General features: G+C 42.2%; 1 protein-coding gene across 1 annotated transcript; it reads right to left on the bottom strand.

Moving 5' to 3' along the window:
* Nucleotides 1-988: 988 nt before the first annotated feature.
* Nucleotides 989-23,353, bottom strand: mRpL1 (mitochondrial ribosomal protein L1). The gene is made up of 10 exons (XM_050195837.3): nt 23,263-23,353; nt 23,128-23,198; nt 22,934-23,052; nt 22,551-22,767; nt 19,841-19,933; nt 19,706-19,777; nt 19,344-19,464; nt 18,455-18,573; nt 13,693-13,780; nt 989-1,182 (listed from the first exon to the last, which is right to left on the bottom strand). Exons 1-10 carry the CDS (start codon nt 23,300-23,302, stop codon nt 1,055-1,057), a joined length of 1,068 nt encoding a protein of 355 aa, XP_050051794.1. The 5' UTR covers nt 23,303-23,353; the 3' UTR covers nt 989-1,054.
* Between the last annotated feature and the right edge of the window lie 59 nt (nt 23,354-23,412).

Genomic DNA, 23,412 nt, shown 5'->3' with positions numbered 1-23,412 from the left:
GGTGCCTCATGTCATAGGGGTTGGACCATTTTTATGTGATTTATGAATAAGAAACACAGTTTGGCATTCAGTACCCGACCTCAAACCTACAAAATAATGTTTGAGAACTCAACTTTGGCATAGTGAGGTTGAGGAGAGGTTGCTGGTGGCTGCTAAAAATTGGCGAGGTATTTGAAAGCACCTCAGCGTCATGTGACAAGGTTGACTGAAGTCATCAAACCTGATTGGAGGTTAAAGCGAAGTCAGCTTTTGTGAGGTCATTTGCCCACCTTTGCTGGCTATACCACAAATGCAAACATCTAAAGTTTATTGCCGACTAACTCTATGAGGCACAAGTGATAGGGAACTGCAAGTGTGATCCAGACAATCTTTTTCTATGCTTGCAAATTTGGAACACCCACTAGCATTCTCTATTTCACCAAACTTTCTGCCAGAATATCAAGCTTCTCATTTCTTTTTGGACTTTTAATTTGAGTGTCACGGCTGAAATAGAAACAAGATGTTGCATTACATCTGGAAAGAAAATTCTTTGCATAATTACATTCTCAAACAAGATAACTAGCCCTGCACAAATCTTAACACATCAGCAAACCATCATACAGTTACCTCATGTGAATGGAAGGGCAGTATGGTGGGAATTTCAGAGGCACATTTTAATTTGGTCCTTCGGTAGTTCAAACTGATTATAGTTAAACCAGAATAAAGCCTGAATGATTTAAATACAAATCGCTGGCCAGCCACCATGAACCGGCTAGAAAAATTCAAGCCAACGCCAGGAAAAAAATGTTCCAATCAAGAGTTTGCAAATGATTTTTTGTCACTTCGTTTGGATGAAGCTCAGTACTGCCACCAGGATGAACTATTTGGTATGATGAGTGAAAGAGAACCAGCGTAAGTGCTGCAATTTAAATTCCTTCAACATTCAAGAGATGAATTTACCTCACTGTGGGATTTCTTTCTTCTGACCAGAAAACAACTGAACAGCCTGTGCTGCTTTATTTTTTATTACGATTTATTGCTACAACAAATGATGTTCTGATTGAGTTCGGTGCATCTACTGATTCACTTTGACTTCAACATCTTCTTCTTCCTCTGCATAATGATCCAAGAATTCACTGCATGCAATCATGAACTTCTCAGTAGTTGGTGGACACTTCAGTTCAACCTTTGTGATGAATGTACCTACAAAAAATGGGAGTTTCAGAACTTGGGTATACTACTTCAACTTCAGACAAGGTTGTATCAATTCAACAAGAATACACATGCAAAACAGCAATTCACGTTACTTACCTAGCACATGCTGTTTGTACAGTGCATTTGCTTCATAGCAGCACCAGACACTGCCTGGTGTTGCCACGAAGCAAATACTATCTTTTCCATTTTACAAAGTGGCTATGTCACCTTTCCTGAAGCTGAGCTCTATGCGATCCACTCAGTCATGACAGTGGCTACGGATCATACAGCCTACAAAGCCAACCACATTAGCATCTGTTTGGACTCTCAAGATGATGTCTGTTCCCGAGATTCCCAATGCACTCACAGTGGTATGTATGGTTAGGTGTATTCACAGGAAAACTAGACAAAGATAGTTAAGGTCATTGTACACTTGATACCTAGTTGCACCGACATCCAGAGAGATAGACAGATGATAGCTGCCGGTGGTAAATGCCATCCAGGTGGTTGAATTTCTCTAGCAGGTAGAGATTACCATCAGTGAGGACCCCAAAAAGTCAATTATGGCCACTGTCGAGCAGCTTCAGGTGGATGAGTCGACAGCAAAGCTTTCTGTACACGGTGTCATTAATTGCACTCCTTAGCAATGGATTTGCTTGCTCCTACAGGGTATGTGTGACTCAAGGGTAGGAACTTCTGCAGCTATGTCAGCCTAAATGTGGCATCCTAGTTCGCCATATTCAAACTTACTACATTGCTACATAGGGGAGGCGTCATTGACCAGTTTCACCCTTACAACAGATATTATTATTGCATATTGGCAGGTGCACCAAATAGAAGATTAACTAAGAAAACGTCACCAAGTCTGCTGCCAGAGCTTGAGTGCCCCTCCTGTAAAGCACTAGGCAGGCCAGCCCTGCATTCCACAGTAGCCACCAAAAGTATGCAGGGATAATACTGCCATTGTACAAATAGATTATCACCTAACAAACAGAGACCCAAGAACGTCTCCAGACCCTCTATGAATTTGAAGAAGAGACAGGCATACTATGAATAATTTAAAACTGCACAGCTACTTCCCGCCCATTTCCCTTCCCAACTTCTTACAGACCCATTTTCTTTATGCTTTTGCCACCCCCTTAACTGAACCATCCTAGCCAAATAAATCATTAATGAATTACTCATTCATTTCAGAGACTGCATTATCCCACTTTGTTTATAAGTTATAAGCAAGCAAAGCCAAATGAAAAAGGTTGCAACAGTGGGAAGGTTGACCACGCAGAAACACATTATAGAAATAACACTTAAAAATGAATACTTTCTGATGTGTTCCGGGGTCATGAGGTATTTGAGGACATAATGAAAACTTCACAAACAGCAACGAAAATTCAGACAATATTCATATATTTCTAAATTTTCTACACAGTTCCCTAGCGCTCTTCAATAAGATCTGCATCAATTATTAATTGAATTCGGCTTCAATAACTGCTATATGCTCAGATCACATAGTGTGTGTATTGATAAGTTGTGCATTCACGACAGCAGTATTTACAGGGTGTCTACCAAGTTGACATTTCCAAATTCCCTGAGTTTTCCAGGTTTGTTTTAAAACTTGGTTTTATGTCAAGATAGGCTGACACCATGTAGTCCGATTATGTCACTCTCTAGCAAGCATATTAAAAATAAAAAGTGACTTAATCCAGTTTGAATCGTAAGGAGTAGAATTTATTTTACTCCAAAAGAAAACAGAATGGAGGGGTTAGTAAAATGCACAGCAAATAAAATAACTTCGAAAAAAAAAAGGTAGAACCCATTGCAAATCCAGTCGAATATTCTAAAATGCGAATAAAAAGGAGATGCATACGGAAGCAAACATTTTCAAATATGAACAATTTTCATCAACTGATAGCAAGTTCACTAGTATGAAGTGCGAACTTTGTCAGAAGCTCGCAACAGCTGCTGAGCCAACCTCAGCTGTCATATCTGCCTGCGCACAATAGAGAATTTTAGTGCGTCCGGTATTTCGGCGAGCGCGGGCGGTTTGCCGGTTTAGCGGAGGCGTAAACGTGAGCGGCCAGATTAGTGGCGCCAGCTGGCGGCCCAAAGCTCAACCACACAAAAACAAAGCTTATTACTCTATTCTGCTTAGCTGCTGGTGTAAATGTTCGACAGTGGCGTAATCATGTTCACAATTACGGCGCTGCGGAAAATTTGCACCAGCAGCGAAGCAGAATACAGTGGGTTACAGCAATTTTAGTTCTGTGTTTGTCTGGTTGAGCTCTATGCCACCAGGCGGCTGCACCGCTCCGGCTGCTCGTGTTTGTGCCCCCGCTCATCCGGCAATCTGCCCAAACCACCTACACTCTAAGAACAGTTTACACCCTTTGGAGTGCCCCTTTTGCCACACAACAATAATCGTCATCTGCCTTGATGCGTTTCCTTTCTTTAACGCTGCGAGCCCGGTACTTTCCAGTAACGAACGGCACGCGCGTTATCAGCATGATACCATTTCCTAGACAATGCTATCATGCTGATAACGCGCGTGCCGTTCGTTACTGGAAAGTACCGGGCTCGCAGCGTTAAAGAAAGGAAACGCATCAAGGCAGATGACGATTATCGTTGTGTGGCAGAAGGGGCACTCCAAAGGGTGTAAACTGTTCTTAGAGTGTAGGTCCGTTTGCCAGAATAGCGGACACGCTAAAAGTCTATTGCCTCAGTGTTGCGTTTCACTGCTTTAAAGAGTTTATTTTGGTTTGGATGAGGGACATCTGCATCTTGTTTTTTGAACTCAAGCTCCTTCAAAGAAGCGACGGCACGCTTCCTTTCCCGTTCATTCCTCAATGCGTAGGTCCTTTGTGTTCTCGTCCTCCTTCCGCCGCGCATTCGCCCCACGGACCATTTTAAGTATCCTCTTGGTCAATTGTACAATCAACGTCCGATTTTTTTGGACTCCCTAGGGGCCGCGAAAATGTCCGAAAAATCGGGCAGTTCGAAAAAATAAATACATGTCTTTTATTGCTCTTAAGGGCTCAAATTGCCACAGGCACATCCGAAAAGCTTTGAAGGCCTACCAGCACACTTATTAGGCACATCGGTGCTCGTACTGTGATAGGAAATGGCGGTTGCACGCGTGTATAATTAATGAATATATACTGTGCCTCGTGACCCTTCCCACGCTTGTTATGCTTCACCGCAATACTTTCGCGTATGCTTCACAGCGTAACAATACTGTATTGAGGCGAAGCTGACTTTCGGGAACCGGTATTGTGCAGCGCACTGTGCTTTTCGAGCTTCGAAGCCAATCGCGAGGACCACAACGGCGGAGTCGGTGCCATTGCTGACAGCGGCGAATTCTTTTATTGAAAGCCATGGCACAGAACGGCGAGAATCTGAATAGCGAACGCCGAAGCAGCTAGGCCTTGCTGTGGTGGCAACGACTACCAGCCGATCTGCGTGCGAGAGCGCTGGTTCGAAGCGGTGGTGGTTTTGATTAATGCCGTTTCGGACCTGCGGTCACGGCAAAAAGTCCGGAAAATCGGGCGGCGAAAGGTTCTTGCGTCCAAAATTTCAGATAAGTCTTCAAAGACGTTCTAAGGAGTACGTGGTGGTGCCGCGAAGCCGTCCGAATTATCGGGAATCCGGAATGTCGGCAGTTGACTGTACACTGGCAACTCCTCCAGCCGACGACACGGCGTCAAAGTCAATTCGTTGCGAATCATCTCTGTTACTCGAGCCAGCATTACCGCGACTTTCGTTCCCTTTCAATAAAATTACAGCCAATTTTCCCTGATAGAAGCACAAATTTCCTGAGTTTTCCCCGAGTATTTCCAGACTACTCAAAATCCCTGAGAATTCCCGGTTTTCCCGGTTGGTAGACACCCTGATTTAACAATTTTTTAGCATCATGAGGCTGTTTGTGTCTCCCTTTCAGTGATGCCCTCCCCATACACAGTGGTATTCAGAAAGAACTATACAACACAAAGCACAATAAAGAGACCAGGCACAGTACTACTCTCCATTTTCAATACCATGCACCAACTATTCTAACAGCAAACTCTCTTGACATATCAGTTTAGAAGGTTCAAATATTGGCAATCAGAATGCCACATTGCAGGTGACATGGCTGCAAAAGTTCACAGCCAGTCACACTAGGGTACGCACAGGCCTGTGAGCAGAATAAATTCTATTACTTTTGAGTGGCGCCTACCGGTAGGTAGAAAACATGACTCTTGGCTCTTCCACCTGAAGCTGCTTGGAAATGGCCATCATTGGCTATACAGCATGCTCACTCACGATAGCCTCCACATGCCGGCGAAACTCAACCACATTCCATTAATGATGTTTGACTGCTAGCAGCACTTATTTCACTTTGTCGAAAATCACACTTCGCTGTGAGCTCTTGTCTCAGCCTGAAAACAAGGAATTTTGCTACAAGGTGGTGTACTCCTTGTGGATGTTTTCGGTGACGTTTGCGGCGGACGGACATGGTTTTCCAGGGCTCCGTGGCAGTCACGAAAACATAAGTTTTCTTGAGCATGCTTTGAACTTGCTTCTGTTTTTGATTTGCTGATTTTTTAGCCTTTAAATAGGAATTGGCTAGTTTTCTTTCTTTTTTTCCTTGTTGGTGTGCGCAGGTGTGTTTCGTGTATACGTATTTGGTTTTGAAGGTTAGTTAGAGCATCCTTTCACGCCACGTGTTTCAGCACATGCAACCATGCGGGATGTTAAGTTTTTATAGCCTTTAAATATAGTAGTTTGGAAGTCTCAAGACTACTAGCAATAGTGGTTGTAGTATGTGCATTGGTATCGGCAATATTACTTTGGTAGGACAGTGAGAGTGGGGCCGCATGTTTGAACAAGTGTGAACACGTGTCCTACCTTACGTCTGTGCAGGATTTATTGCTTCCAAAACATTGGTGATAATTTCTTTGCAGCATTTTAAGGATTTAGATTCTGTGCGTATTGAACTTTGCAAGAAGGCACATGCTCTGAAAGCTTCGCTGTTTGTATTAGAAAAAGCTAAGTGCTAAAAAACACATGGCAAGAAAGACAGTTCAGCGTGCAGTGTGTCCCTCAAGGTAGATGAGAGGACGGATGAGAATGGTGAGGAAATTTAGTAAATCAGCAGACACTGTGATGTCGATGTTAGGCTGAAGAAAATGGAGGCTTTCACGGATGAGCTTGTCAAACAGCTTGAAGAGCTAAAAAATGAGCTAAATATGGAGCGTGATGCATGGAAGGCTGTGGAAAAAAGATTTCAGGCAGCCGAGGAAAAGCTGAACAGGGCGTCCATCGTGAATTAGAAAGGTCATGACAATAAAACACAGTCTCCCGACACGACAGGAGAGAGCGTGTCAACAAAGCACGTGGAATGCACGCAACGTGGGGAGGGGGGTAGCACGAATAGCTGCACCTACCTTGATGCGGCCACAAAGGGAAGGAAGGAATGCAGGGGTCAATGCTCCTTGTCAAGTCCAAATCACACAGAAAAGGATGACAAAGAGAAGCAGGGAGAGGCCTCGGCAGTAGGAGAGAGTGAAAAGGTGATTATCGCCGGCGATTCAAACCTGGCTAGGTGCTCAGAGGCAATTGCGGAGAGGGTGAAAGGTGACAAAAGAGTGGCGGTACAGACATTTCCAGGACGGACATTGGGCGCTGTCATGGACAAGCAAAAGCAAAGCTCGCAGAAAATGCCCATGGACGCAACCTCGTCATAGTAGTAGGTGGGCTAAATGACATCCTAAACAGAAAAGGGCAGGACTAGCCCAGGACTTGGCAAAGGGGGTAGACGACTTGTGCGAGCTGTCCCCTCAGGTGCAGATCATGGTGTGCACGGTGCTGGAGACGCCTGTACGTCACGTGATGGTAACGCACAAAGAACCATAGTGGCTGCTAACGAGGCTATATGGACAATGAGCCGAAAGAAAGGTTTCGAGCTTGTAGAAGTAAACAGGGAAGTGTGAAAGTGTGGTGATTTCCATTGAGAAGGGATCCATCTCAATCACAGGCTTGGACGAGAAGTGGGCTAGCGCATTGTTGGTCACACGGTTGCTTTTTTGGGGGCCCACAGGCGATCAGGAGGACTATGTAGGTAGTAATGAAGAAGGTCCAGTAGGGGAACCTTGGAATAGCATCGCCGTCAATAAGTGAAAAAGGAGAAAAACAAGAAAGAGAGCTCGTCATTCCAATAGGCTACATAAACATGCAGGGTGGCAGAAGAGAGGAAAAGTGGGTAGAGATGAGGAGCAGTTAAATAGAGAACAAATAGGGGTGTATGCGGTTACAGAAACGCACCTTAGAGACTCGGAAGAGCCTCCAGTGATTGAGAATTATGTTTGGGAAGGGTACAAAAGAACTAAATCTGAAAGAAAGCTAGGGGGAGTCGGAGTGCTCATCCATCAGGGAGCCTAATGGAAAAGGGTAACTTCGGAATATCAAGAGCACCGTTGGTTGTCGTTGGTGTATTTGTGGACCGGAAATAATTGCAGAGATAAGGATCAAGAGTTAGTGGAATGTCTAAGTGCCAATATTAAGGGTTTTGGGAATGGTGCTGAAATGATCCTATTAGGTGAAATTAATGCCCACACACAGGATCTAGATGGCTATATTGACAACAACGAGAAGTCAATGCTAGATCTTCGTGAGCAACATAACCTCGTTATCGTGAATACACGGCTTAAGTCTGACAGGCAGACCACGTGGGAAACCGGCAATCGACCATTGATTACTGTTTGATGACAGAAGGAATTCATGATAAGTTGAGAGAAACGGTCATTGACGAGGAAGTGTATAGCAGCATAGGGAGTGACCATAAACACATCATTTTGAAAATGGGATATGCAGTTAGGAAAGAGAGCAAGGAGCACAAAATAGCCAGTCCAAATTTGAATGCTGAGCAAATAACAAATATAGTCACAAGAGTCGAGGAAGAACTTGGCAATTGGCCAAGCAAGGAGTGGGAATATAGTGAGCTTCTAAGAGTAATAATGACAGAAATACGAAAACAGAAGCAACATGCTCGTTGGAAAACAAAAAAGAAGCCAAAAAGCTGGTAGAACCGGGCGATACGAGAAGTGATCACCAAACGACAGAAAGCATCCAGAGAGCACAGGCAGGCAAGAAAAGTGCGGCTGCTGCAGGATGAAGTAGCCAGTAAATGGGAAATATACCGGGAGAAAAAGTCTATGGTTCAAATACTGGTGCAAGCAAAGATAAAAGGTGAAAGTGAATGTTGGTTGTCAGAAATATGTGAGAAAAAGAAGGCCGCAACTAGAATATTTTGGAACCACATAAAATTATTAGGCAGAAAGTAACAAACAATACAACAACATATCCTAGATGAAGATGAAAACAAACTGGAAAGGGAAGCAGCATTAAATTACATCCGAAAAATAACAGCCGAATCTTTCCAAGGCAATGACGAGGTTGTATTTGAAGAAAAAAATTGTATGAGAGAAAATAAGATGGAAAAGGAGCTGGTGCTTACAAATTTCAACTCGAAGAAAGTCTAAGAGAATATTCCTAAGCGCACAGCCAAAGGGCTATACGAGGTTCCCATTATGCTGCTTAATGAACTAGGTCCAAAAAGTAAGGAAGCTCTGTTGAAAGCAGCAGAACAAAAGTTTAAAAGATAGACGAATACCAGACAGTTAGTGACAAAGTAGAATGAATCTAATTTATAAAGGTAAGGGGGAGAAAGACAGAATTCACTAATATAGACCGTTGACCATTACATCAGAAACATGCAGGTTAGCAATGCAGGCAATTAAATTAAAGCTGCAAGCATGGGCAGAGAATAATGGCATACTGGTAGAACTTCAGAATGGTTTCAAAATAGGTAGGCATCTGGATGATAAATTATTTGTCCTTATTCAGTGTATTGAAATATCCAGATCCAGAGCAGAAAAAAGACCGTTATTTGTGAAATTTTCAGACGTAAAGGAGCTTATTAGAATGTAGACCGCAATATTTTGTGCGATGTTCTGGAAGGAGGGCGTGTGCGACGATTGTATACAGTTTTAGAGAGAGATTTACCTAGCAAATACCCTTTTGCGTTGAATGGGAAGGGATGATGAACGAGGAGAAAGTTCATATCAACAAGGGACTGAGGCAGGGGTGCCCTTTATCCCTGCTGCTGTTTATGATGTACATGGTGAGGATGGAAAGGGCACTAGAGGAAAGTAATATCGGGCTTAATCTCTCATACAAACAGGCAGGTACAGTAGTAGAGCAGAAGTTTCCAGGTTTGTTTTATGTAGAGGACATTGTGTAGCTAGCTAACAAGCAAAGTGATATGCAACATCTGGCTAATATCTGTGGATAGGAAGGCGAAAATTTAGGTCTGAAATTTAGCGTTAAAAAATCAGGCGTTATGGTATTCAATGAAAACAGTGAACAGACAGTGTCAATTCAGGGCCCGGAAATACCTCGGGTAAAAGAATATGAATACCTTAGTATATGGATAAACGAATGCAACAGATATATGGAAACACAGGAAAAAACAATAACAGTAAAGGGGAAGAGAAATGCGGCCATAACGAAACACAGAGCGCTATGGAGATACAATAGGTACTAGGTGCTCCGGGCTATGTGGAAAGGTGTAATGCTTCCAGGACTTACTGTTGGAAATGCGGTTGTCTGCCTGAAATAAGGGGTACAATCAGGACTCGATGGCAACCAAAGGTCAGTGGGACGCCTTGCATTGGGCACTCATGGGAAGACTACAAATGAAGCTGTGCAGGATGATATGGGCTGGACAAGTTTTGAAGTGAGGGAAGCTCACAGTTAAATTTATTATGAAGAACGCCTGTGGAATATGGAAGCAAGTAAATGGGCTGGGAGAGTTCTCGGGTATTTGTACAGGAAGAATGTTGATTCACAGTGGAGGAAATGAACTAGCAAGCTTACCAGCAAGTATGCGGCCTGTAGGGTGAGCAACACAGCAACAAAGAACATCAAGCGGAAAGTCAGAGAGGCTGAAATAATCTCATGGGAGGCAGCAATAGAAAAGAAACCTGCCATGAGTAACTACTTAGGAGGAAAAAAACGAAATTGGGAAAGAAACAATTTATGATAACTCAAAGGAAAGCTCATTACTTTTCGAAGCGAGATCAGGATGCCTTAGAACACTCACTTGCAAAGCAAGATATAAGAAGGAAGATGAAGCATGTGCTTGCTGCGGTAAAGCTAGGGAAACGATGGAGCATGTTTTATTAGAATGTGAAAATATCTGCCCAGTGGTCAATTCAGGCATCTCTGGCCTCCTTAAAGCCCTTGGGTTCAGCGAGAGCAGGGGGAAAGTAAATGGGTTCTCAGTAGAGATTAGTAAGCGGCGATTGGAAGATTGGTGGAAGAAAAGTAGGCAAACGACAAAAAATGCACAAAAGTTCACAATAGGAGTTAACAAAGTTTGGTTATGGGAATTCATCGTGAATTTTCTAATTTTTCGTTTCTTCTTTTTAACATAGGTAGGACGTTAGGCAACATAATAACAAGAGCTTGGTGGGGCAACCCACCGCCCCGTTACAAAAGGGATGCTCATAGCAGTCATCTGTGCCACAATGTGGTTGTACAAGTATTTTAATTTGTATTGAAAGCCCTCCCACAGAAAGGTTACTAAAAGAACACAACATAAAAGATTCATCTGTTAATGTTGAGTCAACTAAAACCCATGCATCTTGGTGCGTCAACTTGCAAAGATTCAAGGACAACCAAGAATTAAGGATGCATGCATGTTTCCCACTGCTGTCTGCTGAGATTCCGTGCACAGCAAATGCAAAGAAAATGGTAATGTTTCATTCTCTCAGATCATGAAAAGCATTGTCAAGGTGACACTCTTCATTTTTCACTAGGTATTTTGATTATAACATTAAGGCATACAAACTACAAGGTGGATAATCAGTGTTCGTGATGCAATTTTGAGATATGCGAGAGGTACGAGGTTTGTTCCAAAAGGTCATGCAGTGGGTTAGCAAAGACGTGAGAGAGGGTTTAGCAGTGCCACTCTCTCCTCTCGAAAGGACCCATTCACCTCTGGTATGAGCTGGACTGCTGTATGACAAGGCAGAATTTTATTCATGGACTTTTTGTGTTGTAACACATTTTTAGTACTTGTCAAAATGTAGATAAATGAACAGACAGAACAAATCATCAATATCAAATTTCTTGTGAAATTGGGCAAGAATGGTGCAGAAATTCATCGAATGTTGCAAAAGGCCTATGGAAAGGATGCCCTAAAGGAAAGAACTGCGTTTTTGGTTCAGTGTATTCAGGAACGCCGTGAAGACTCCAAGGACGATGCAAGATCAGGATGCCCCTCCATTTCACGCAAAGACAAAAACATTGATTGTGTGTGTTCTCTTGTGCTTTGCAACCGCTGAATGACTATTAAAATTATATCAAAAGCACTTGGTTTGGGAAAGTCATCCGCTCACTAAATTTTGAATTAGAATTTGGAAACGAAAAACGTTTGAGCCAATATGCCGAAACCGCCGACTCCTGAGCAAAAGCTGTAACGGAAAGAATTTTTCATTGATTGGAAAACTTCAGACGACAGCGATGAATTCTTGCAAAGCGTTGTCACCAGGGACGAAACTTGGATTAATGAATACGCGATATTGAGCTAAAGTCACAGAGCAAAAAGTGCAAAAAGAAGAGTACTGAAAAACAAAGCAAAAATGAAACGCATGTTGATAAGGTATGTTTTTTTGACTGCCATAGAATTGTACACCACAATTTGTACCTGAAGACTGATTTGTCAATGCAGCTTTCCATGTGGAGGCCCTGAAGAGTATGAAAGATTGTGTGCACCACGTGCAACCGAATTTGTCAAAAGAAAGCCGTTGGATTCTGCACCACGATAATGCCCCTATGCACTCGGCATTGATAGTGTGCAAGTTTTTGGCACACAATTCGATCACTGTGCTGCAAGACCCTTCCTACTCGCCAGATTAAGCCTCCCTCCTACTTGTTTTTTTTTGTTCTCCAAATGCAAACTAGTGTTCCAGGAACAGCATTTCGGAGATGTGACAACTATTCAAAAGGAAACAACAACACTGTTGAAGCACTTAACTGAAGAGGACTTCCAAGGGCCCTTCCAGCAACAGAAGAAAAGGTGTATTGTGTCTAAAGGGGATGTACAGTGAAAGCTCGTTAATTCGAACTTCAATAATTTGAATTTATGGACAATTCGAACTCTACGATTTGGTCCGGCCAAGCTCCACAGAAGTCTATGTATAAAAAAGCCTGTTAATTCAAACGCAAGAAGGTTCCGCCACGGATAATTCAAACTGCGCACCGCCTGGCACACGGCCAGAGAAACGCGCCTACTGCCTACACACAAGGCTGCGTCGCCTCCGGAACGGGGAGAACGGTGAGAGAATGCAAAATCGGAAAAAATCTAACCGGCACGGAGTCGGCCAGAAGGCAGCGGCAGCTGCCACACCTCCGTTCTACGTAACCTCCGAGATTTCTTGCCCGTTGCGAATCTCGGAGGCTTTGCAAATCTTGTGCAGCTGCTAATGTTGTGTGGCAGATGGTGGGGCGAGCACCAAAATACAACGAATCAAGTGCGTCGCAGCTGCACTTGCAATCAAGAACCGACGAATTGGGGCCTTCGCCACCTTCACATGTTCAGCGTCTTTGTCTCGGCAGTCTTCATAGTTTGTGCACGTCTGTTTTCAGCTTAGGAGGTAACGGCCGTCGTGATTCTTTGTGATGGTGTTAAGCCTCGGCTAACGTTCCTTTCACTGGACATCGGTGGTGTGGCACACTCGGACCCAGAGCTTCAACTTGAATATGGCGTGTGCCCGCGGCATATGCCATCACTTTCTGACACGCCAAATTTGCTTCGAAATTGCAGTGTACTGTTGTTCTCCTTCACTTTCGTTAGTTCGAACTTTTGTTAATTCGAACTGAAGAGGTTTCCCCTTGTGATTCGAATTAACAAGCTTTTACTGTATTTTGAAATTTGACCACATCTATATCTGAAAGTTTTAGAAATTAATTTTTTTACAATGCACTGCAAAAGCTTTCGGGACAGACCTCGTATATTTCTCTCAACCCAAAATGATGAAAAATATTCATTGTGCAAATATAGGAAAAATTGCACTCATACACTCTTCGAACATGTCAGTTAGCAGGAGTGCTCTGAAATTTTCTCTGAACCACCAAACAGTATTTTTTTTTATGAATTACACTTGTAAATTTAAATTTCAGGCTGAATGTATGGCTTATTACATCAAAGTTCAACTGGCTCCACTGATAACAAAGAAAAATGTGTCAACAACACTGGTATAAAACAAAAATACAATGTTTTTTCTTCTGAACTGTTTTCACGTTGCCTCAGCACCTAAAGTATCCTTTATGTAAAACCTTGTCAGATGTACAGCTGAGAATGAACTCCACAATTATATTTTATTTTTTTCATGCATAATGCTGTTTATTAATTGCTTGGAAACTCTATTTGTTAACGCAGTCAGTGTGTCAAACAGTGTAGAAAGACAACAACAAGATTATTACCTGGATCAGTTCCTTTTGGCTTGAATCCGTCAATATGAACTAGTAGAGTTCTGATATTGTCCATGAGATGCTCAGTTGGCATGCTGAGCTGATTAGAAAAGAAACGATAAAAAAAAAGAAAGCCCACAAGACAGTGAACCACACATTTACAGCAGCTATTAAACTGTTAACATGAAAAATGTTGAATGTGCTGATTTTCAGGACACTAGTAACATTCAAAATGCTTTATGGTTTAGGATTTTTGCTCACATCTGACCAATCACCCCGATTGCCTATTATTCTGTAAATTAGCATTACAAATGTAAGCTTGCTTTGTTAAAGAGATGTTGACAGACATACCACTGGAAGACATTACTAAAACAATATTTAACAGGCTTTTTGTTTCAAGGCTCACACATTTATGCCTCCTTTCTGTATTCAGATTCATCTTAACAGCAAACTAATTGATATGCAATCATTATAAATGCTTATGATTTGTCAGCTTTATGCCACCTGTGTTCTTTAACGTGCATCTAAATCCAAAAAAGTGCACGAGTTCTTTTCTTTTTTTTTTTTTGCATTCTACTTCCATCTGAATGTGGCTGCTACAGCAAAGACTCAAATTTGCAACCTCATGCTCAACAGTTGAACGCCATAGCCCTTGAGCCAACTTGGCGGGTTGTGGACGACAGTCATGATGTTTTTAAACACAAGATAGGTTACTTTCCTATGTGCAACATTTTTATTTCTACTTCAAGTTTTACACGAGCTAATGCTAGGCACCATCCCCTAATGCTTCATACATTTCACATGTTCCAAATCCAACCATCTGCTGCTGCAGTGACTGCCAGTTTTCCCACTAGCTAGCACGTGCTCCGGATTAATCTGGACTGTTTGGCATCCTTTAAAAGGCCCCTGAAGCGGTTCAGTCAAATTTTGTAGATGCGTAGGGTACAGCTAAAGTTAATCCTTTGCACCACAATTTGTAAATCTCATATTAAGAGAGTTACAGACGATTACAAGTTACCCTCCTCCATAGCCATGCATTTTCTCCTCAATTCGTTCGCCGAGTGATCGGTGCTAAGCTCCACCTTCACTGGTTCTGCGTCATGGTGGCACGTCGTGTCGTCTACTTCCGGTTCTCTAGCAGCGAGCGCGTGAAGCCTCTCCAACCTCTCTGCCAGCTGCTTGGCAGTCGACCCCAAGCAAGATCCATTGAAGCAGTGTGCGTTGCGAATATTCTGTCGCAGCGCCGAATGTGTCTGATATTCTGGTAACCACAGGCAAGCTGGGCATTTCAACGGAACGGTGGAGGCATAAACTCAAACTGATGAAGGGACTTTAGCGTAGACATACCTAAGCAGCCTGATCGGTCTACATGGTCCAGCCACCTGGTGGCGCAGAGCTTAACCAGCCAAACAAAGAGCTAATATTGCTCTAACCAAGTGAAAAACATTTTAAACCTTTACAAAAACAATGTGTTATTGATTGCGATGCTTCGAAATATTTACACCAGCAGCAAAGAAGAATACACTTCGTTACTGCTACTGTGTTTGGTTGAGCACTGTGCCACCAGGTGGCTGCACTGTGCAGACCATTCACGTTTGCACTTCTGCTCATCCCGTGAAACGGCACGGTCAAACGGCCAGGCCCTGTCCCCTTGCGCTTGCGTTTACTCGAATACCGGACTTGCAAAATGCTATTGTGGTAGTAATCCTCCTGTGTAAAGTGATGGCCGCAAATGCGCCAATCCTGACGCCAATCGGATAGCAACAGTCCGACGCGCTGGAGGCACTCCACTCGTCTGCTGCCTTGCACAGGGACACGATGTTGCAGCTTGACATATTGCCAGTCGCTACGTTCGCAGCCCACAACGCAACAAAGGCAAATCATGGTGTTCACAAAAAGACTGAGACCGACACTGACCGCGGAGTTCTCATTAAAACGAAGCACATTGTAACACAAGCAAACAACACTTACTGTGTGCCGGAAGTGCTTAAAAGTGTACTGAGAAATTGTTCTTGTGCATTCTCTTTCTGTTGCTTTCTTTTTATAGAAAAAAATTAACTCACATTCCAACTATTACAAACAACATTTGTTCACCATAAAGTTGAAAAAATTATCGATGACGCACCCCGGGCAGCCAATCGGATAGCTCGCCCTACTGCATAAATTGGGTGAATGACGTCAAATGGGTAGGGGTGGCTGAAAATTCAGCCGAGCAGTGTGCTGTGATCGGCAGCGATGTACATATTTAAAACCTTATAACAAATGACATGCTTTACGCGGAACACTTAGATGCATCAATTAATTATCAGAAGGACCTACTCTAACGACTCGGTACATTTGTAGAAAACCGTCAAAATCTTTTCAGGGTCCCTTTATGAGCCCTGCAACATCTTTTTGAAAAGTGAAGATACTGTCTGGTATAAAGGGCGTCTCTTCATGAACCTTTTCCAATAATATGCTTTTGAATGTGCCTTGTATGGATTGAATTGTTGGGATTCAAATACTGCTGCTGCCACTCCTTTGTGGTATTACCCACCTTTTTGTTGTTTGAACTGCACTCAAAGCTGTGCACTGTGCCCACGAGAACGCCCACCATGCTTCACCTACCAGCACGCTGCGTTTGTGCATCAGCTGCTTTTGAAATTGTGTCTAGATTGTAGAGTTTCTAAATCAATACGCTAGAGGGAAAGCTGGCGCCAGTGTCTGTGCAGATTTCTTAAATGGCACTTTAATAAACATGGGCGTCATTGGAAGCACTACATGGAATTGCGTTAAGTATGCCTATCTGGCTTCGAACGAAATTGTGAATTATTACACGTATAGTATTGGACTTTTGAAGCATTTTTCTCCACCCAAATCATTGTACAGCAATAATTAGCATCATTTAGCCTGTAATTTCTACAATTCGATGGTTATTGGATCATTACTAGCAAGAGCAACTGTTAGGAATAATAGTTTTTTTTTTTTAGAACTGGCATGACCGGTAAGCGCTGCTTACTGAACAATGTCCAGATTTAGCGACATGCTTGGTTCAAACTGTAGTAATATATTTAGGCAGTGGTAATTCTGAATAAAATTATTTGTAATTGAAATACTTAACTGCTCTAAAGAAATATTGTGAGGCCATCACGCAACACAATTTGTACCACAAAGAACAATAAGAGCTGCAATGTGCTGTCGTAATGAATCTGTGCCAAATCAGAGACAAATTCGTATGTTGCTCATGTTTCCTATGGTAGCTGAAAGAGTGCAGCGCCACATATCTCTAGAGTAATGTCACACCGCCCAAACTTTGTCATAGTATCAGTGCAGTAGTAGTATCATTCTCTGCCTCCAGAGGGCACCACAGCCCCATCAGTGAAGACATTTCTATTCTTTTGCTTCTGCCAAAGGAACTGCTTAGTTCTGATGTCTAAGGAAACTTGGCCAGCAGCCAGTATGTTTATTTCAGCTTAAGAGTATGTGAAAGAAGAGGTGGGGTAATTGAAAAGTTGAAGGAAAGGCCAGGTAGCCATTAGTGCATAATTACAGGCTTCATGTACACAAATAATCTTTAGCTCAGATGTTCACGCCAATATTGTCTAGTGACTCGGCAAGTTTGTTTACCATACTCAGTGTTCTAGGGCTTCAGTTAACATGCCTCTAAATCGAAGGGCACAAGTGCTTTTGTATCCTACCTCTATCGAAACATGGCTGAGAATCAAAATCGCAAGCTTGTGCTCAGGCCCACTGGGCCACCACGGCACCCATCGCACCACTTCATATGGGGATTAGCGGCTACAACAGCACTTAACATGGAGTGAAGCCCTAATGTGCCTACATTTAAGGGCATCACAATTAATAAGTGATTTCACATTAGTCTACATGCCATTCCTATAACATTATTCAAAAATTCCCAATGCCCTGCTTTGAATACTCACCAGTGATACCAATAGAAAACTCTGATGAGGTTTAAAAGCTTTTATAACAGCCAAACAGCTGAACCAATTTTTGGGTAACAGCTGTTTACTAGGAACATTCTAATAGAGAAATTTCTTAATCGAATACAACTATCAGAGAAACGACTACTGAATATTAAATATTTTATTTCTAGAAACAGTCAAATATGGGCCGCATGGAGCCCTTCTCGTAGAAAAAAAAAAAGGGGGGGGGGGGGGGGCTTACTGACATTACTTACATGGACTATTTACATGCATATATGTAATGCCAACCACAAATGGACGTACAGTAAACTTAGGCCCTTGTAAATGTGAAAGAACTGCTTTGTTATCAGGTGCACCATAACAATGACAGTTAATGGGAAAAAAAAAAGAACAGTATGTCAGTAGATACACATAGTTGCAAGTTCATCCAAGGAGAGAAGTATGATACTACAACACCATATGTTATTTTAAAGGGATGGACACAGAGAAAATTGCTAAATAGTAAACTGCTTTGCTTAAATCAACACAACAAATTCACATGTAGGCTGCCTAAAAGTAAGGAATTCATAATGAATGACTGAAAATTATTGAGCACCAGTTATTTGCCCTGTGCATTCACTCAGAAACTGGTGCCCCCACACAGTAACCACAGCCTCTCCGCAGCAGAATCATTCAGAACAATCTTCACATTTATTGTTCACTTTGCTTTGAGACTCCATTATCTGGTGTTATCTCTTACACATTGCAAAGGAACTAACATTTAACATAATTCTTGAATTGAATATGAATCAAGTGGCAAAGGCTATTTAATTAATATTAGAAATGTTGAATATTCGCACACTCCTACTTACTTTTCCAACAGGGACTTCCACGAAGCCATAGTCTAACTCTTGCTTATCACTCTTGGAAGTGAAATCGATGCCTTTGAAGTAGCCACGCACCAAGCCAGGAAGGTCATTCGTGACTTTTCCTTCAACATAAAAGTAAAAATAAAATAAGAAATCTAAATTTATCTACAGTCATGCATCCAAGTTTCTGTGATTCATTAAATGGCTTAACAATGAAAGCAAACTGTTCACGAGTTTTTAACAATGGCTACTGCTGGAAAATGCAGGTAGCTTTACATCTACCATACATGGTCATAACATTGTGGTAGCACTGTCAACTGCACAAGCTTGGCAATTAAGACCATGATATATTTACAATACTCTGCACTTGGGAAACAGGCAACAGAACAGAAGTGGCACTGATAGCATGTCCTCTGATACTTTTCATAGTATGCCCAAGCAAAAAAATTTTCTCGTTCAGCCAATCAGTGTGCACTATGGGGAATGCTGCTCATGCCAATCAAGGCCAGAATATAAACGGTGATTGAATGCCTAGAGATGCAAGCCATCGTTTATGTATACAGTATCAGATTACTTCCCCAGACATTTCTCTTTTTCAGTATACGATTTAGTGGCTGGCACGAGATGTATTATAACCAGGCCCGAGGCTGCATTTCTTAATGATGCTTGTTATTTTATATTCTTTTCACCCTTTGTCATAGGCTCACATGAAGCCCCACCCAAACTATTTGAGGAATTAGCCAGTTGGTGAGCAAGATGAAAAGAACGGAATAAAATGGGAAGAACCTTTACAAAATACAACCCCTGTAGTTTAATACAAACACACACACATAAAAGAGGGGGGAGGGGGGGATCACAGCACCATGCTTGATCACACTTTCCAAGCACTTACCATTAGCTAGCAATGGTAACTTCGTTTTGAGCAAGCCTCTTAGCTGAGGCAGATCTTGCATAATGTCCACATGTGCCAAAATATAGTCGAAATGTTTCGTGTCTAGTTCCCCAGTAAGTATCTGCAAATAAATTTTGAAAGCGGTCTTAATTTCTAGTGAGTGAGATATACCAAAATTAGGAAGAGAAAACAGTCAACAAATCCATATTGTATGACCACATGCACTTACACCTAGTGGCTCACAAAGCATTATTTCGGTCTGACGCATTTCACTGGCAGTGTTCTATACAGTGAGAGCTCACTTTTATTTGACAGGAACAATCAATGTTCAACTGTCTTACAAGAAGTTCATTTGGTCTTACCCTTTTGATGACAGTTGTGCCACCTGCTACTTCTGCCCCAGCCTCAAGTGACTCGGAAGCCATATCTGTGCTCTGCAAGGTAATAATTGTAATGTCCAAACACAGTGCCCAATTTCTCAATCCACTATAGCATACCTTGCAGAGGGCAATGATCCTCTTCTCTCTCTTTGTGACAGAGAATGGATGATTGTAGAGCACAGTCCCTGAAAAATCTTCTCGAAACTTGGTCTGTATTAATGAACAGAAACATAATGAGAGAAAAAAAAGATGCTCTTAAAAGTTAAAAAGCTAGTTGATTTCAATGAGAACCTGAAAATGCAAAGAAAGCACTACTATTATGTGCTCAATACAACTGCTACTTCCTGGTACGGCCATTATTTCAATTATCTTACGCAGGTGGCCACTTCATTGACACTTTATGAACATGCCCTTGTGCAGTTTCTCTGATTGGAAGTCACCACATAACATTACGCTTACTGTGGTAGACCAGTGGACAACACAACAGCTGTAACAAAGCATTCGGGGTCTTTGTAGCACTGACACCATATACCAGGCTCATCTTGTGTGTTTTCATGTGTTCAAGATGATGCACATTTGTACAAACCTTACTTTAGTGCAAAGCCACCACTGGTAATGAAACATGCAAGTTCTTCGTCTGTGCCAAAGTAGCAGACCAGCCTGCATTCCATGTGCATCACAGCAAGCTCTTACAGAGCATGGCAGTTGCCATGGGGATATGGTGTATACAAGACGCATAAAAAAATTTAAAAGCCAAAACCGAAAATTCTAGCTTGTACATTATGCTTATGTTTGTGATTTTCTTCAGCAACATGTCCGTAGCTCTGCAGTCATACTAATGGGTGACTTTAACCTAGCTGATATAAATAGGAGTATTATGCACCACACGTCACAGGGTTCAGAGGCTTTATTCGATTTAATGTTAAATTTCAACCTCCATCAATTTGTTTCATGCCCAACGCACGTTCAAGGAACAGCCACAAGTATATTAGATATAATACTCATTAGTAGTCACCTTAGCCTTAGCAACGCTCAAGTTGATGTTGTTGAGGGTATCTCAGACCACAGAGTGCCCATCTGCCGGTTAACACTCGATCACAGCTTACACTTTCAATCAATAGTAACTCAAGTTCCAAACTTCAGTAAAGCAGACGATGCCAGCATACTAACTTACTTAGCTCTTAGCTCATGAATTTGACGTGTTCATGGAATTGAGCTGTGATCCTGCCACAAATGTAAATGACCTCTGGCTACAATTCGAGTAGATTGTTTATTACTGCATGAATAACTTTATTGCACTACGGCTTATACGGCCCTAAAGAAATATCCCCTGGATAACAAGAGAAATCCTACATGCAAAGCAGAAAGTTAAATGACTACAGAAAGCAGTAAAGGAAAAGTGCTGCAGCGCGAATGTATCAAAACTAAGAACAATGAGCAAAACGAAAATGAAAACAAGGTGAAAGCTGGAGCCAACGTTTCGACAAGTGGACTTGTCTTCAAGGTGACATATGCTTTCCTCGCCACAGTAGTTACTGTGCATTGTGGCGAGGAAGGCATATGTCGCCTTGAAGAAGACAAGTCCACTTGTCGAAACGTTTATGAGGGGAAAACTAGAGCAAAGCACAATGTAATTGTAATTTATTTTGCATAAGAGCGACCCTGCATTCCGTGGCGTGCTAGGCAAGAACCCCTGCGCATGAGCGCCTACCACCCAGTGCAGGGGAACAAAAAAATAAACAAATGAACAAATGAATACATAATGACAGGAGTGAGTATGGAATGAGAGGGAAGTTGAGTAGAATGCAAAGAAATAAGAATGATGCGAGAATGGTCAGATTCAAAATATGATGGAGATGACGATGGTCAGAAGTGAGACGGAGAAAAGAAACAGTGGCTCCGTGATGGAGGGAGGTGGAGTCATAGGAAAAGAAAACTGGGGTGGGACACAAAAGTGCATTTGTCATGCCCAATTACCCTTGCCTGCTGCAATCTTTGTGAAGGGAGGAAAAAAAAAAGAGTGCTGCTTTAAAGTGGTCCTAAATTATTCACAGAATGAAAATTTGTTCCACACTGGTAGCTGCACAGACACTCTAACAGATCATTATTCATCAAAATTTGTGGTATAGATGAAGTAAAAGCAGAGTTGCCATGTTTTGAAGAAACTGAGTGCAACACGTCCTTGCTACCACATTCTCCTCACAATGCATTTCTTCCCCATTTCCACAAACATTTCTGATGCAGCTTTGTATCTTTTCTATGCATGCAGGACCGAAAATATACAAAGCTGTTCTGGTACACAAACGCCTTTTAGATAAAAAGTAAGAGTAGACACTAGTGCCTGCTGGTTGCTTTGCTCACTTCACCTAGGACAAAAGCAGAGCTGTGGACACTTGCTATTCACAAATAGTGCAACTTAGACTGCTCAAGAAAAGTCGCGATTTGTGCTGTTAGGTTTCATTGGTCTAACTTAACAATAAGCACTAGAACAAAGCATGTAGTCAATACATTTACTTGAGATTCATGCAACTGCTACAAAGTGATGATAGACCAATAAGTATGCTAAAGATTCTGACTGTCACAAAGATGCAGCTGATATCACCTTAACCTGCCAAGGAGAATGGTTCCAACAAGTGAACAGATTCTTTTCGTTTCACTCTGTGGACTCATTGCAATATGGAGTGCCATATTTTGCAGATATTAAGTGATGTGGTGCGCTCTATGCACTGCATTTGTTCATTCCAAATGTATAGGTCTATTTAGGCCCCTCTAAAACGCGACTTAGCTTTCATTTATGACATTACATGCATTGGAGAAGGTGTCGTACCTTTTTCTTCGTTTTTAAGCTTAGCTCTACGAATGCATAAAGGAGTGCATCTGGATCATCCAAAACAGTTGGGTGATGCGTTTCTCTGTGCATAGCTATCGCTTCAGCAGCGGGATACAAAGTTGGCATGTACTTGTCCGTGTAGAAAACGTCGTCAAGCGGTGGCTCCTTGAGCCGATCTTCGTAAGTCTCTCTTCGAGGTCCGACGAGGAGCTTTCTGCGCACGATGGAAACGTTACAGCACAAGATACCATGCATGTTTTCGCTGCGCCTACCAACGTTGATTCACAAACAAAACTGCACAGTCAGATTTAATAATAAATCAACTCAATTACTAGGAATACTAACTGAAAGGCTGAAAAGAGGTATCCGGTGCCGCTTACCTTGACTTCATCCAAGCAAGCTTGTCTTTTTCGGGAGGTTTCTCAAGTTTTCTTTGCCTGTTACGTTTTTGCGCGGCTAATATTAACTTCTGGTGTCTTTGGGTGGCATACGATCGTATCTGACATAAAAGAGGTTATGTCACACAAGCTCCACGAAATTACACTCTAGAGAAGGGCAATTCTCTCACACTCACTTGTGGAGTTTCCCCAGCGGTAACCATCAAGCAAGGCGCGTGGGCACGCACCATAGTCCTCAAAGATGGGGCTGGAACAGAAATCAATGCGTTGAAGAAATTTACCCCATTTCAAAAACGCGGCTGTTAGTTTACTTAGCCACGGGCGCACACGGGATACTACGAAGGCCGCCATGCTTCCATAGAGTCAGGATCGGGCATTTGTAACGTGATTGTAATTTCGCAGTAAACTAGCAATTCGTTCTTATTCTAAAATTTATAAATGATATTTTCTGGAGGTAAATT

This window comes from Dermacentor andersoni, chromosome 1 (assembly GCF_023375885.2).
Source record: "Dermacentor andersoni chromosome 1, qqDerAnde1_hic_scaffold, whole genome shotgun sequence".
NCBI classification, from domain to species: Eukaryota; Metazoa; Arthropoda; class Arachnida; order Ixodida; family Ixodidae; genus Dermacentor; species Dermacentor andersoni.
Note: the sequence above shows the minus strand (reverse complement) of the source record. Positions and strands in the feature narration are given on the sequence as shown.